The sequence below is a fragment of the Salmo salar genome, chromosome 14 (assembly GCF_965601325.2).
Source record: "Salmo salar chromosome 14, fSalSal1, whole genome shotgun sequence".
Lineage (NCBI taxonomy): Eukaryota > Metazoa > Chordata > Actinopteri > Salmoniformes > Salmonidae > Salmo > Salmo salar.
In genome coordinates this window covers 70,611,937-70,628,907 of record NC_138304.1, presented here as the reverse complement: position 1 = coordinate 70,628,907, position 16,971 = coordinate 70,611,937, and the positions used below count along the sequence as shown (strand labels likewise).

The following is a 16,971-nucleotide window of genomic DNA, read 5'->3' as shown; positions in this document are numbered from 1 at the left end:
TTCACCACCTGGGGGCGGCTCTTTAGGAAGTCCAGGACCCAGTTGCACAGGGCAAGGGTTCAGATCCAGGGCTTCAAGCTTCATGATGAGCTTGGAGGGTACTATGGTGTTGAATGCTGAGCTATAGTCAATAAACAGCCTTCTTACATAGGTATTCCTCTTGTCCAGATGGGATAGGGCAGTGTGCAGAGTGATGGCGTTTGCATTGTCTGTGGATCTATTGGGGCAGTAAGCAAATTGAAGTGGGTCTAGGGTGGCAGGTAAGGTAGAGGTGATATGATCCTTGACTAGTCTCTCAAAGCACTTCATGATGACAGAGGTGAGTGTTTTCCTTTTGTAGTCCGTGATTGTCTGTAGTCCCTGCCATATACGTCTCGTGTCTGAGCCGTTGCGACTCCACTTTATTTCTATACTGACATTTAGCTTGTTTGATTGGCTTGCAGATTGAATGACTACACTGTTTATATTCTGCCATATTACCAGTCGCCTTGCCATTGTTAAATGCGGTGCTTCACGCTTTCAGTTTCCCGCAAATGCTACCATGCTGACTCCGACAGAGTATCCCGAGAGAGCCATGTTTCTGTGAAACAAAGTATGTTACAGCCCCGATGTCTCTCTGGAAAGAAATCCTTGCTCTAAGCTCATCAACTTTGTTATCCAAAGACTGAACATTAGCGAGTAATATACTCGGAAGCGGTGGGTGGTGTGCACACCTCCTAAGTTGAACCAGCAGGCTGCCTCGAGTGCCTCTCCTCCGCCGGCGATGTTTTGGGTCGGCCTCTGGAATAAGTTCAATTGCTCAGGGGAGAGTGAACAAAGGATCTGCTCCAGGGAAGTCATATTCCTGGTCATAATGCTGGTAGTTCTGGTGAGTTACCGCCGCTCTAATATCCAATAGTTCTTCCCGCCTGTATATAATGTCACAATACATTTCCTGAGCTAATAACGTAAAAAATAGTACAGAAACAAACTAAATACTGCAAAGTTTTCTAAGAGCTAGTCACGATCTCTGTCGGCGCCACCCTTTGCCTTGGCATTCTCTCAACCAGCTTCACGAGGTAGTCACCTGGAATGAATTTCAATTAACAGGTGTGCCCACTTAAAAGTTAATTTGTGGAATTTCTTTCCTTCTTAATGTGTTTGAGCCAATCAGATGTGTTGTGAGATGGGGGGGGGGGGGGGGGGGGTATACAGAAAATAGCCCTATTTGGTAAAAGACCAAGTCCAGAGTTCAAGTAACATACACATCTCAACATCAACTGTTCAGAGGAGACTGTGTGAATCACGCATTCATGGTCAAATTGCTGCAAATAGACCACTACTAAAGGACACCAATAAGAATAAGAAACTTGCTTGGGCTAAGAAACACGAGCAATGGACATTAGACAGGTGGAAATTTGTCCTTTGGTCTGGAGTCCAAATCTGAGATTTTTGGTTCCATGACTTTGTGAGATGCAGTGTGGGTGAACTGATGATCTCTGCATGTGTGTTTCCCACCATAAAGCAGGGAGGAGGAGGTGTTATGGTGTGGGGGTGCTTTGCTGCTGACACTGTCTGTGATTTATTTAGAATTCAAGGCACACTTAACCAGCATGAATACCACAGCATTCTGCAGCGATACGCCATCCCATCTGGTTTTGGCTTAGTGGGACTATCATTTGTTTTTCAACAGGACAATGGCCAAACACACCTTCAGGCTGTGTAAGGGCTATTTGACCAAGAAGGAGAGTGATGGAGTGCTGCATCAGATGACCTGGCCTCCACAATCCCCCCAACCTCAACGAGATTGGGATGGTTTAGGATGAATCGGACCGCAGAGGGAAGGAAAAGCAGTCAATAAGTGCTCAGCATATGTGGGAACTCCTTCAAGACTGTTGGAGAAGCATTCCAGGTGAAGCTGACTGAGAGAATGCCAAGAGTGTGCAAAGCTGTCATCAAGGCAAAGGTTGGCTATTTGAAGAATCTCAAATATAAAATATTTTGATTGTTTTTGGTTACTACACGATTCCATATGTATTATTTCATAGTTTTGATGTCTTCACTATTATTCTACAATGTAGAAAATATTAAAAATAAAGAAAACCCCTTGAATGAGTAGGTATTCTAAAACTTTTGACTGGTAGTGTATATATGTATTTTTCTGTGTGGAATTTTCGTTGTTGGACATAAGACTGTAAAAACACCAAGAAATCAGCTCCAAGTGACATTAATTTCAGAAATCTGTTCCCAAGTATTCTCGCCCTGTAACGCCCTGGCCATAGAGAGGGGTTTTTTGTTCTTTATTTTGGTTAGGCCAGGGTGTTACATTGGGTGGGCGTTCTATGTTCCTTTTTCTATGTTTTGGTATTTCTTTGTTTTGGGCCATGTGTGTGGCTCCCAATCAGGCACAGCTGAAGCTCGTTGCTGCTGATTGAGAGTCACACATAAGGAGCATGTTTTTCCTTTGGGTTTTGTGGGTAATTGTTTCTGTTTTGAGTATTTTCTTAACAGGACTGTTTGCTGTCGTTTTTGTTCATTTTGTAGTGTTCTCTTGTTCATTTGAATTAAAATTCTAATGATGAACACATCCTCTGCTGCACCTTGGTTCCCTCTTCCAGACAGCTGTTACACGCCCATAATAGAGAGACACGTGATCATATACAAATGAAAGCAAGGTTTGAAATTATTATGATTTAGTCAATCGCTATATCTGTTTGGGATTCTTGCGGTCAATTTGCAGTCTACAAATGATTTGTAATTATGTTCCTGCCCCTCGACCATCCGCTCCAGATAAAAGTTGATAATCCCTTGTCTACACAGAAAAGTTATTGCCTGGTTTAGATATTATCTATCAGAAAGATATTAGTTTGTCTCTGTGGATGGTTTGTCCTCTGACAAATCAATGGTAAGTTTCGGTGTTCCTCAAGGTTCCATTTTAGGACCACTATTGTTTTAAATATATATTCTACATCTTGGTGATGGGATTCGGAAACACAATGTCAACTTTCACTGCTGTATGGCGACACACAGCTGTACATTTTGAACATGGTGAAGCCTACCAAGGAAGCCTGTGTTTCAGATATAAGGAAGTGGATTACGGCAAATGTTTCACTTTTAAACTCGGACAAAACAGATATGCTAGTTCTAGGTCCCAAGAAAAAAAGAAATCTGCTGTTTGATATGACAATCTTGATGGCTGTACAGTCGTCTCAAATAAAACTGATCTCTCTTTTGACGAACATATCAAGAATATTTCAAGGTCAGCTTTTCCATCTTCTTATCATTGCAAAAATCTGAAATGTTTTGTCCAAAAATTATGCAGAAATGCCAATCCATGCTTTGGTCATTTCTAGATTAGACTACTGCAATGCTCTACTCTCCGGTTTTGCGCCCCTGTGGGCTTATGAGGTGGAGGAGATATCCGTGGGCTATACTCAGCCTTGTCTCAGGGTAGTAAGTTGGTGGTCTGTTAATATCCCTCTAGTGGTGTGCGGGCTGTGCTTTGGCAAAGTGGGTGGGATTATATCCTGCCTGGTTGGCCCTGTTTGGGGGTATCCTTGGACAGGGCCACAGTGTCCCCCGATCCCTCCCTCCCGTCTCATCTTCCAGTATCTATGCTGCAATAGTCAATGTACCGGGGGGGCTAGCATTACTCTTTCCTATCTGGTGAAATTCTCCTGTCTTATCTGGTGTCCTGTGTGGACTTAAGTATGCTCCCTGTAATTCTCCCATCTCGCTCACCCCTCCCCGGAGGACCTGAGCCCTAGGACCATTCCTCAGGACTAGCTGGCCTGATGACTCCTGGCTGTCCCCAGTCCACTTGGTCATGCTGCAGATCCAGTTTCTGCTCTTCTGCATGTGGCTATGGAACCCTGACCTGTTCACCAGGCGTGCTACCCTGTCGTGCTGCTGCTAGAGTTTTAACTCCCCCTCTTTCTCCCTCTCTACCGCACCTGCTGTCTAGACCTCTGAATGCTCAGCCATGAAAAGCCAACTGACATTTACCCCTGAGGTGCTGACCTGTTGCACCCTCTACAACCACCGTGATTATTATTTGACCCTGCTGGTCATCTATGAACATTTGAACATCTTGAAGAACGATCTGGCCTTAATGGCCATGTACTCTTATAATCTCCACCTGGCACAGCCAGAAGAGGACTGGCCACCCCTCAGGGCCTGGCTCCTCTCTAGGTTTCTTCCTAGGTTCCTTTCTAGGGAGTTTTTCCTAGCCTCCGTGCTTCTACATCTGCATTGATTGCCGTTTGGGGTTTTAGGCCGGGTTTCTGTATAGCACTTTGAGATATCAGCTGATGTGAAAAGGGCTTTATAAATACATTTGATTTGATTTTCGTTACTTTTGATATGTTGCTGTTGAAACGTTATACTGAGTGCACATCAGTACTAGGTATAACTCCAGTAACGGTCATTTCCCTTTCACACAGTCTTCACAACGATAATGTTGTCAGGTGATTTGGGAGAGCAAATTTGTTTAGAGAAAATTGAGAAAGGGAAATATGAGTGAGAGCGAGGATAGAGTGTGACAAATAATTGTTGATAGAGTAAATCAACAGAGAAAGGGTCTGAGACTAGGGTGTGCGTGCATATTGTATGTTAAATTTACTTTGTGTGTCACTAAGTGAGTGATAGAGAGAGAGAGAGAGACAAGGAGGTTGATGAGTAATCGTTCTTCTTCACAGTGCACAGAACTGGCAGGCGCTCCTCCTGTGGCAATCCCCTTATCTCGCTCTGCGTCAGCCAGGACCTTAATATAATCAGAGAGAGAAGGAAGCACCGTATTACCACTGGCTATAATGCAGCTCATAGTCAGGGAGGAGTGGATGCACTGCCATACTGACAGCACATAGTGCACCACAATGGAATATACCCTACTATACCTTAATACCACACCATATACAATCCTTCTAGCTATACTGCAGCTAACCTATAATAAACCCTACATTTCCCGTGTCAGGTCCCCTTTTCAGAAAGAACTCCATGCCATACATGCCAAATAAGGCATTAAGTACCACTATAAGCCTTAGATAGCACACCAGACCATCCAACATGTTTCAGCTCTTCATCAACTTTGAAGCCTTTTTTTATAATAGTAATGTATTATCCATAGACCACAACAGTACAACGCAACCCAACCTCAACTTTGTCCCGAATGAATCCCCCTCACACTGCTCTACTCCTATTACGCATTAGAATTCAACCTCGCCATGCCTTTTAAATCAGGGGGGCTCATTTTGTCATGTACTGCAACCCCACAAAGCTCTGACTGGTAGTGCCATCTTATGGAGATAATTTGCTGCTACAGTTTCTTAGTAAGTCGCAGTCCAGGACCCTTTTCTAATACTTCAGAAATGCATCCTTCCCTCCAACCTTCCTTGAGGTAATCAGAGATATCAATGAGTTGGATTGGTGAAAGTAATGGGGTGGTAACATTTCTTACACCTATCCAATCACATATAAATCTCCGCTTACCTCATGGACTCAAGGAAGGAAGGACGCATTTCAAAGATATTTGAGGAAACAAGGAAGGAAGGATGCATTTCTGTATTCGAACACGGCCCGGTCTCTCTCATTACTTATCACAATGCTGAGCACATCTGACTGCAGCATTCTGTCACTGACAGGAGAATAATTCCCTACGTGAATGAATGTTTCCAGACGCATAATGACCAACTCTGTTGAAGCACTGTTCAGACCAGAGAGGTCACAACTACCCCTGCGTTGCATTCTTATAGACTAATATGTTATTATGTGGGCCCAAATATACATACCAGCAGTACATGTATTTTTGTTAAACAATTATTTGTTCATACAGTATGTATAATTTTTTATGCAAAACTAGTACAATAAATACATTAAACAAGTCAATTAATCAATTCAGGATGACTGTTTCGACTGGCTTTAACTGATTACCCTCGTCCTGTCTTTCAGTGTAGCAAGGTTTGGAGACAGTCATCCCTGGATTCCCTCTATGACCTAACTAAATAGGTCTTTCACCCTGATAGGGAGTTGGGGTATGGTGTTGAGGTCCTTATGCCTATGTTGTGTACTGTGCAGTATGTGCTTCAGGACATAGGATCTGAACGGTATGTGCTGGTAACAGCCATCCCCATGCACTCACTGTATAAGGTTCAGCATTGGGCAGCGGCAGTATAAAAGATTTACATGCACGATCACATTTGTTGTTTTTTTACTTTCCGATACAGGAGAAAGTGACATTTACTTTTGAGTTGACTTGATTTAGAGTTTTTATAAATCCTTCACTAATAAGTCTCCCCAGCAACAACTGTAATAATGTCACCTTTAGAATGGAACACATTAAGCACATTTCTAAAATGTCTCCATTTCATCTTCCTCCTGCCAAGAGGACGCCTTTATCTAGGGCAATGTACAGAAGTCACACTTACTTTTGCATAGCCGCTTTATATAGCCGCTTTATATAGCCGCTTTAAAATAGACTTTGCATTAACTCAAGCAGTACAGGTTGGATCTTGCTCAAGGGTACATTACCGTTAAGTGTTATAGACCCTGTGAATAGATCCTGCAAGTCCAGTTGCTTAGCTGTAATCAGATAATACTGTCTCCTACACAAACCCAGATTGACCATGGATAAATGGTGGGTTTGATGTTGTCAGCAGAGGCAGAGTATTTGGTTTGCCCCTTGCCGTTACTCAATCTTGCTCCACCTACGTCACATCAAGGCTATATGCAGAGTTTCTTTCTTGAAGTGTTGCAGCCACAATTCTTTAATCAACAAAATACTAGCAGAAGCCCCAGGAATTTACCTCCACCCCCTTTCCTGACATAACCTCGTCGGGGTCCATTGCCTCTAGTTCTTTTTTTTATGTCATTAACAGGTGGTTGTCAAAAATAGAATGAAGAAACACACACACCAAACTCTCTCGTGTACACGCGCTCTCTCTCTCTCTCACTCAGACAAACACACTATCAGGTGCAGGCACACGCAAACACACATGCACACACACACACACAGTAACGGGTGCATGCTCACACACACACACATATTCACGCACGCACGCACGCACGCACACACGACACAGACACAGAGTGATATAGAGACCACACACTCATGACGCATATTCTCGCAAATACATTTTACAGGGGCCAGCAAAGACAGATAGTTCCAGCACAACCATACGTGCATGTCTAAACAAACATATACACTTTCAAACACCACGTAGGCATGTGGCTACATAGTTACTAAACCCACCCATTCATCAACTCTCTGCAACACAAGGCTACTTTGGCCTCCACCCTCTTTCCACTGCCCATACCTCCTCTCCTCTCTTCCTCTGCGATCCCTCTCTCGCTCACTCCCTCTCTTCGCCTCGCCCTATTTCATTCCCGAACTGAACCACACACACACCAGGCAGGTCAGCAACTTCTTCATATCATTGTTATGATTCGTAACGTGGTCATGACTAAAGTGTATAGTAAAGCAAAATGAGTAGAAGTTAATTCATTTGTGTCCGTTGTAGATATTGAATTACATCGCTGAAAAATTAACTGAATTGCTTATGCTCAAATGATGGCCTTGAATGTTGTTCTGGGCTGTCTGCATTTGTTGCCGTTTGTGTTTTTGCTTATTTCAATTTCATGTTGATCACACTGTTGTATATTTCAATGTGTATTGTAATTGAATAAGTTGATTTGAATGGAATATTGCGAGGCACTTTAAGTATTCAAAACTGAATCATAGAGGATTGTTTTGCATCTGTAATTGTAATCTCTATAGTTCAGAGCTTCCTCTCATTAAGCTGTCAATTTGTATGTCATGCGAGGGTAACAGTAATGCTGTGCAAATATTCGTGATGAAACCTTTTCATTGTCTTATTTTTAGTTGGCATACTAGTTGCTTAGACTTCTTTGTAAGGTAGCTATGTGTAGGATAATTACTACTGCTGTTCATCTTTCAGTCTACAGTAAATATAGATATAGTTCTTTAAGATGTGTAAGTGACTTTAACACAACTCTGACTTAATGACGTGCATACCAGTTGAGGCTCCTCACAGAATTTCATAAAAATAGTGAAACATAAAAAAAGCTATCATTTTTCACCAAATATTTGATAAAACACACTGTTTTGCAATGAAGGTCTACAGTAGCCTAAGCAGCACTCTGTAGGGTAGCACCATGGTGTAGCTGGAGGACAGCTAGTTTATGTTCTCCTCTGAGTACATTTGACTTCAATACAAAACCTAGGAGGCTCATGGTTCTCACCCCCTTCCATAGACTTACACAGTAATTATGGCAACTCCCAGAGGACGTCCTCCAGCCTATCAGTGCTCTTGCAGCATGAATTTCCATTTTGTCCACCCAATGAAAGGATCAGAGAATTAATCTAGTACTGAGAGTATAAGCTACAGCTAGCATTGCAGTGCATAACTTGTGGTGAGTAGTTGACTCGAAGAGATAGAAAGACAATAGTTACAGTTAACAAATACATTTCTTCAAAATTGAAGAAAGATGGAGAGCGAGAGAGCTAGTTTTCGTAGTATTTTTTTCACTTTCACTTACAGTACTTAGCTAGCTTAGCTAGCTAGCTAGTTTAGCCTACTCAAACACCCGGCTCAAACGGAGAGGGGTGCTAGGTTAGCTAGCTGGCTATGGCTATCCAACACTGGAAGTCTTCCAAGTCAAGGAAGGTTTTATTCATTTATTGCCACTGGGGCCTGCCGGTGTAACTGCTAAACTGATTGCTGACTGAACACTGTACTGCATGATTGTAGCAGGTTTACTAATGCGTTAGTTCTATTAGCTATGTTGACTATGACGTTAGATAATATAGTGACAACGATGTAGGCTGTGTGTAGCAGTTAGCGGTTATGTTATGAAGGGTTGGCTTGGAAAGTATTTTTTTTGCCTGGGGACAGACAGCTAATGTGTTGTGCACTGAAGTCCACAAGTGAAGGGAAAAGGTGAGAGAGGAGTAGCGTGCGTAGATGCGAAAAGGAATTACAACAAACAAAGTGATCATGCTCTTTGTTTATGGCTGCTATGAAAGTGAACTGTGTTTGCGTGTGATCAGGGGTGTATTCATTCCTCCAATTCTGTTGAAAAATGTTTCTTAAACGGAAGCAAACGTGACGAAACTGTCATGCCCTGACCTGAGAGAGTCGTTTTTCTCTGTTTGGTTAGGTCAGGGTGTGACATGGGGTGGGCATTCTATGTGTTGTATGTCTATGTTGTTTTTGTATTTCTTTGTTGGGCCGTGTATGGTTCCTAATCAGAGGCAGCTGTCTTTCGTTGTCTCTGATTAGGAATCATACTTAGGCAGCCTGTTCCCCACCTGTGTTTGCTGGTTATTGTTATTTCTGTGTGTGTACGGCACAATGCGTTACGTTCTTACTGCGTACCTGTTTATTGTTTTTGTTTCGGTTTCGCTAAATAAAGATGTGGAATTACCGGCACGCTGCACCTTGGCTCCTTTATGACAGGGAATTTGAGGATTCAGAACGTGACAGAAACAGGTATAAACATGCCTGAATATGTCCAATAGCAACACTCGTTTTCAACTGTAGGACTAATGATTACACCCTAGATCAGCTAACATTAAATGCTGGCAAAAGTGTGTGCAAGGCGGTATTGAATGTAACCCGATCTGTCACCATGATTACAAAACATTCTCTCGACCTGTGCACCTACGTTGTAAACTTTTATTCATATGCTAGTTGTAGCAACCTCATGATGGGTACAGGGAAAATTGGAGTATGATGTAGTAGCCTAAACCTATCAATGTTACTTTGAGCTGGAGGAATGGAATATGAATGACAGTCATCCAATATGCTGTGATAGAAATAAGGCCATGCACATAAACATTTTTTGTGTCTGCCCTCATCTTAAAACGGTACTGACCTCCACTGGTGCACACAATATTTGCTATGAAAAGGAGAGAAAGTATCCATTTAGCACTCATTAACATGCTGGTTCAGTATTGATATCCAACCATGCAGTTGGAAAGTATTCTTTGCAGCATTAAAATGATATTTGCCATGTTGGATTGGATCAGACACTATAAGGTGACATGGCAGTTGTTCATTTTAGATTGTACTAACACTGTGATGGATAAAAGTCAGTAGATTTTCTTCTACTGATGTTAAAACTCATTGTTGTTGTTTTTCTTGTTTTTTCTTCTAGTATAAGCTGCTTTCTCCCTCCTGGCTTCTCCTCCATATCTCTGTTTCCCAACGTTTACACGGAAGCTACCTCTCTTTTTGATCTTTTTTTCTAATCTATTCTATCTTTTGAACCATTTTTCATTATGACTCGGTCATTACATACTTCTTCCAAACCACCTTTTACATCAAGCTTTCGATGTCTGGTGTTAATACCTAACAATTAATGATTTGTGCCGAAAAAAAAAAAAAAACACAAATATATATTTTCTGCACTGATAATCCTTAACATGCCTTATCCTTTTTTTATGGTGGGTTTGGTATGTTTGCTTTATAAACTGAGTCATCAGTGCTGCTAATTCCCATTTCCCTTATTTTCCTGTCCTCCCACATCTTCCTGTTTCCCTCCCTCCATTCCTCTTTCCTCACCAACCCCTGTCTACCATCCTTTCTATCGCTCCACTGCCACCTCACCTGATAAACCCATTCCCTGTCTCCTACACTCTCTGCCTGTCTTTATCCATTATTCATATTTATTTTTTTCAATCGTAAACATCTGCAAAGCCATGTGGTCCACCTTCTTTCTGCACGAAGAGGATGGCAGGCCGATTCCACCAGGGGCGGGAATAGGACCCGGAGCAGGTACTCTGGGACTGACCGGTGTCATGGGTGGCAGAGGGGCTGGGGCTGGTGCTATGGGAGTTAAGCGCCGTGCAAAAGCGTCAACATCAGGAGGCATGAGCGAGGTCCAGGAGGGCAAGATCAAGCTGGCGTTCTTCGTGGCCATCGTGGGTGTGGTGTTGACTGTCTTGGGCTTGGGCACAGAGTATTGGGTGGAGCTGTCCCCGCCCAAGAACTTCTACAACAACCAGACGTGTCTGGCAGCACACTACGGGCTGTGGAAAGGATGCACCCGGACTCTGTGGGTGGCTGACATAGACCCTGAGCGAGAGAGCTGTGGGCCGGCTGAACTGCCCGGAGGTAACTGCTCTGGAGTTGCATGAATAGGCCTACATTATTTTGTGTAAACCAAACGGTATCCACTCAAACTCATGCAATCCAATCTGTACAAAACCACCTATCAGAAATCACAGACCCATTTTTTGCATACTGGCAAATTGTGTAAACCAAACCGCATTCACTCAAACTCATACATTCAAAACTATACAAAACACTCTCTTGAGAAATCCTATGGCCCTTTATGTTAGATTTTAAAGGTAGCCAAATTTCATGATCCCAAATTTCAAGGCCAGAAGTGACAATTATATGATTACTTAGCTATAGCCCCCCGTTAGATACAGCTAGATATCAGTTATTTGTATTGTGGCCACAATCCAATGACTGGCCTTCAGGTGTAGACTGGGTCACAGATGGACTGCAATATACATTTACATTCTGTAGGGATAGATGCTTACCTTATACTCACACACCTATAACCCACAAATACTGTACTAAAATGTCTTACTAGAGAGCACAGTCTATATGTAGGATAAACTACCTTTTATCAGACTACAAGATGCCATAACACTAATTGCATAGAAGACATAACCTTGGCATTGTCATCGATGTGCATGAATGCATAATAATTAGTGTGCAGCAAGCCGTATGAATCTCAATAAGATTATGGTGATGTGCAAGTTGATAAGGTCTCCATCTGTTTCAAATAAGTTCCTTGTCTCTCCCTATCTCCTCTAGAATCTAACTGCACCTACTTCAAGTTCTACACCACTGGAGAGAATGCCGTCATCTTCCAGAAGACAACAGAAAAGAGTGAGTCAGCTTGTCCCCTGCCTTCTTTCAACCCATGTCTCACCTTGCCCACCCACACGCTTTCTTTCTTCCTCAAGTCTGTCATCTATGTTGCACTGGGTCAGCCATTGACTGCAGTGAGTGTCTAAAATGTATTCCACCTACTCCTTTTCCATTATAGCATTGAAGTCAGTAAGACTGTTTCTTCATGGGTCAATGTGTAAAAACGGTGAAATCCTTTTTTTTGGGGGGGGGGGGGGGGGGCTCTAAACCAGAGGTGTCATGCGCCACATTTTTTAAAAGGGGCACTGATGGCCAAATTCTATTTCTTTGGATATATTATGCGCAAAATAAACTATCTTCTGGATTTTTGGTTCGTTTCAATGGGTATGATGCCCTACATGTCAGGAGTGCGATATTTAACGTTTCTATTATCCTCTAGGCAAGTCAGTAACTCCTAGGGCAGCATGGGCAGCACTTCCCAAACTCGGTCCTGGGGACCCCAAGGGGAGCACATTTAGTTTTTTGCCCTAGCACTACACAGCTGATTCAAATAATCAACTCATCATCAAGCTTTGATCATTTGAATCAGTTGTGTTGTGCTAGGGCAAAAAACTAAATGTGTACTACTTGGGGTCCGCAGGACCGAGTTTGGGAAACTCTGCCCTAGAGTATGTCAGTGAGGGGATGTACCAATATCTGTTAGAATTACAAGTGGATGCAAGGACTTTACCTTTTGTGGATTGGCCATTTTGAATAAGGTTTAACTTATTTGGTTATTTTACTTACCTAAGTTGAATGAACTCATTGCAAGTCGCCCTGGATAAGAGGGTCTGCTAAATTACTCAAATGTAAACGTACCTGGTGCCAGTGTACTATGAATAATGGAATGCACCTGTTTCAAGACAATAACTGTTTCTCTCTTCCCAGGTCTGAATGTGGCGGCGGCCATGATGGCCCTCTTCGGTCTCTTCCTGATGGTCACAGGGGCCATATGCATCACCACAGCCCTCAGCAAAGGAGAATCATTCTTCCTCAAGGCTGCATCGGTTTGCTTCATTCTGTCAGGTGAGTGAGTAGACATATGGCAGCCAAGGTGACATACTGTACATGTATAAATACAATGATTAAATGTTACTATTTTGACATGGCTAATGAGACCATGGGAAGATCTCAATTGCATACTCCTCGTGTCCTCTCTCCTCATCTCCTTCTCCAAACCCATTAGAGGAGAAGGTCAGAGGGGAGAGACCTCTGGCTTTGTCATCCAAGGTTTTGAGAAGGAGACGAGAAGAGAGGAGCGAGGACACGAGGAGTACGCAATTGAGATCTTCCCTATGTTGCTATCAGGTTTGAAGGTACAGTACGACCCAGATGCAGACAACGTCGAATTAACAACAGTTTAATAATAATCCAACAGGGGCAGGCATAAAACAGGTCAAGGGCAGACGGGTCAGTAATCCAGAGGTGGGGCAAAGGTGCAGGACGGCAGGCAGGCTCAGGGGCAGGCAGAGTGGTCAGGCAGGTGGGTTCAGAGTCAGGACAGGCAAGGGTCAAAACCAGGAAGGTGATAAAAGAGAGAGACTGGGGAAAAGCAGGGGCTGAGAGAAAAACGCTGGTTGACCTAGCAAACAAGACAAACTGGCACAGACAGACAGAAAACACAGGTATAAATACACAGGAGATAATGGAAAAGATGGGTGACACCTAGAGCGGGGGTGGATAAAATCACAAACACAGGTGAAACAGATCAGGGTGTGACAGTTGCAGAGAGTTAGGAGTCAGTTAGGAGTCAACCTGTGCATGCAGCAAAAAAAAGCTACCGGTACTCAACACTTTAAAAAAAAACATAGCCGTTATTCAAGTGTAACAAGGGTGCTCACTAATTAGATACACAGGGCATTAGTCATGGCATCTGTCCAGTCCTGATATACTGTGATGCTCTGGGAAGTAGACCACAGTTATCAATACCACCTCCACCATCCCACCAGTAAAATGTATTTACCAACTCCACACACACCAAGCCCCTGATATCTCTCTCTTTTGTTCTTTATCCCTCTCTTTCTCTCTCTCCCTTTCTCTATCACTCTTTCCTCCTCTCTCTTAGGCCTCTTGATTCTCCTGTCTCTTATTGTTTTCAACCAATCGGTACTCTCCTTCCTAGCCAGTGACCACTCGGTGCCGTTGCATCACGAGTTGTCTTGGTCAGTATCCTGTGTTGGGTGTGCAGGGGGCATTCTTATTTTGGGCGGAACCCTCTTTCTCTTGCTTGCGCTACCATTCAGCCCCTGGCAAAGGTGTTTTCCCCCCAAAAATGAAAGTGACAGCTAGTGGCGAAGAGGAGGTATTGCACTTTACCTGTATTGTCTTATAACTGTTGAGAAATGGACGGTCTCCTGCAATTTTGCATTGAATCATTTGAAGTTGTGTAGAGAGGGGTTCAAGTTGTTCATCGTCTTGGACGTTTTTTCTCTCCTTATTTTGCATAAATCAGTAGGTCATTAAAGGGACACTATGCTGTTCTTGACTTATGAAAGGTGAAGAATTAACGCAATGCCAAATTACTTGTGTGCTAGTTGACAGCAAATGTTTTCTCACATTGAATGTGCAAAATGTAATGTGCCAGTATGTTCCCCCCCTCCCCAAGTGTGAAATTCAATTGAATTCAAAATCATTTTAAATGAATTTAACAAAAACAACATTTTGCAGTTGTGTTTTGAATTGGTAAACATTACTTCATTATTTTTGCCAAATCTTTGGTGATATTCTGATCGACAGTCTTATTAGAGAGTATAATCCTTAAGGATAGTAATTGGGATTCAGATGTATTGCACAGAATGAAAGTACAGTACAAAAATTCTAGAGTTTCTAGTAAATAAATACATACACAATCTCATGATATTGCAATGTTTTTACAACTGTCTTTAATATACAGATGAGTATATATCAAAGAGACATTAGCCTCTAAATCCAAATGTTTTCAGACCTCAAAGGTCAAGATTAGTCTACGTCCCAGGCCATCATGTTTTGTAGATTCAGTTATATGTCACAATATAAAAGTAATGTAAAAGACAAGCACCATGCAAATTCCAGATATGCAGAGCTTATGTTTTCCATTAAGTTGTGTAGTGTAAGATGTGTGGACTCCTATTGACATTAGACTACCTTCGAGGTCTAAAAACATCTGACAAATTTTGATTTTGGAGTCTAATGTCCCTTAAAATTTTAGATACACCATCTGCTCTTGGTGTGTGGGTGACTATATTATAGAAATTACAATAAATTATTAAAGCGGCACTGCCTAAAAACATCTCTGCCTGAAAGGACAGGCAATTTCATCGTAAACCCTATTGAAGAGGTAAAGTGCTACAATTTATTGTAGCATTTTGGCTACTAACCAGTAATATAAGGTTGCATTGTAAATACACTATTCAAAGTCATATGAGCCTTCAGTGTTGTAAATGAATAATGTAAAAACATTTCATGTGTTCTGTGTAACCCAAATGTCACACGTTTATAAATACTGTAAGATTTTGTATCTGTTTTGTCTTTTTCTAGTGAGATAGTTGTCAGAGGTAATCTGTGCATATCTGTATTTCAATGGGTATTGAAAGGTAAATTGTGTCTGTGGTTTTCAATGGAAATAATTGCGTATGTAAGACTTGATTTATTATTAAATGTGAAGACAACATACTGTATCCCTTTCTTGTGCTTTTCTTTCTGTCTTTTTTTCCACTCTGCCCTCCTCCATCGTTCATCTCTCCATCATCTTCAACACACATCCCAGTCACCATCTTGACCCGTTTCCAGCTTTCTCTGTCTCCACTGTCTCCCACATGTTGGCACCCTCTGCCGCTAAATTTAGAGCGTGGTGAATCCTGCTGAAGTGGTTATAAGAATCACAAACCTTGGATTCAAACTGTGATCCCCATCGCCAACATTGTCCAATTCAAAGACCCCCCCCCCCACCTCCCCAACCACCAACTCAGCCCACCCTTCACACAAGCTTTTATTTCATCTTACTTGCTGAAGTCAGTCCAGTCTGGTCCTCATGTAGGCCTATCATGTGTCTCTATAAATGCCACACGCACCGTCACTCATGTCTCACCCCGCCTCTGGTGGCTGCTGCTGTGGGACGGGGTCCAGACGACTGGTGGTGGAGTCTGTGCTGTGTTAACCTCTACCCTCGTTCTCCCCCCTCCTGACCTGGCCAACTCCGCATGCAGCCCTGAAACACAAATCAACCATCACTAGACACCTGACACTCGGCCCAAGCTGTATATATAGATGTTCATCGTTTTCAACAGTGTGGGGGGGGGGGGGGGTCCGGTGGTGGGAGTGCTTCTCTCAAATCCTGTTGTTGACGTGTGTGTGTGTGTCTGTGTGTGCGTGAGTGCGTGGGTGCGTGTCGGTGTGGCCATGTGAAGTGTGTGTGTGTCTGATCGTTTACAATGCATTTGCTTGCAAGTATGTATAGACTGTATATGTTTGTATCCGGGTGTGTGTGATGGCGATCGTGGGTGTTACGACCTTTTGTGTGTGTCAGCAAGGATCAAGAGGTAATAAGAAGAACTGGCCTCTCTTGACGTTACCAAAATAGAGGAGGCCCGGCCACCTCGTAACTCACCTTGTTATGATGGTAGTACTGAACCAGCAGGGTTTACAGGTCTCCTGTCCATGTCACCGGTCCCTCTTCCTCTTGGGGTGCTTTCTGGGGACGAGGGGCACGTTGAAATTTGTCACACTATCGTGCCAACCCAACCAAATAGATTTTATTTTCCACATTCTCCTTCATAGCAAGGTTCCAGTAACTATGATTGATGCGTAACCAGACCAGTACAGTACAGAGTGGATATCTGAGGGCGAGAGACCCACAGAGACTGCACCACCAGGGTCGTGTTTCAAAACATTTTGAAACAGAGTGAAACAGGGAGATATTACCTGACCTTGTCCAATAAGAAACACTGTAATGTTTTATAACGTTTTGCTAAAGTGTACCCTACTGAACACAACCCAGGGCTCCCCAGAGAGGAAGGACTAATTAAACTCCCCAACTAAATCACACATTAACTGTGCACTCCATGCTGTTGAA

General features: G+C 42.8%; 1 protein-coding gene across 2 annotated transcripts in view; it reads left to right on the top strand.

The window, feature by feature from the left end:
• LOC106570000 (voltage-dependent calcium channel gamma-6 subunit) overlaps nucleotides 1-15,577 on the top strand; it is a 50,826-nt gene extending 35,249 nt beyond the window's left edge. Inside the window, exons 1-5 of one of the 2 annotated variants that reach the window (XM_014141838.3) lie at nucleotides 7,268-7,388; nucleotides 10,153-11,111; nucleotides 11,826-11,900; nucleotides 12,810-12,947; nucleotides 13,987-15,577. In XM_014141838.3, the coding sequence (XP_013997313.1) occupies nucleotides 10,697-11,111; nucleotides 11,826-11,900; nucleotides 12,810-12,947; nucleotides 13,987-14,210 (852 nt within the window). In that variant the 5' untranslated portion in view covers nucleotides 7,268-7,388; nucleotides 10,153-10,696 and the 3' untranslated portion in view covers nucleotides 14,211-15,577. Of the gene's footprint in view, nucleotides 1-7,267; nucleotides 7,389-10,152; nucleotides 11,112-11,825; nucleotides 11,901-12,809; nucleotides 12,948-13,986 lie in introns of those variants that run through there. The other variant, XM_014141840.3, reaches the window with a different exon arrangement.
• The last annotated feature ends 1,394 nt before the right edge of the window (nucleotides 15,578-16,971 follow it).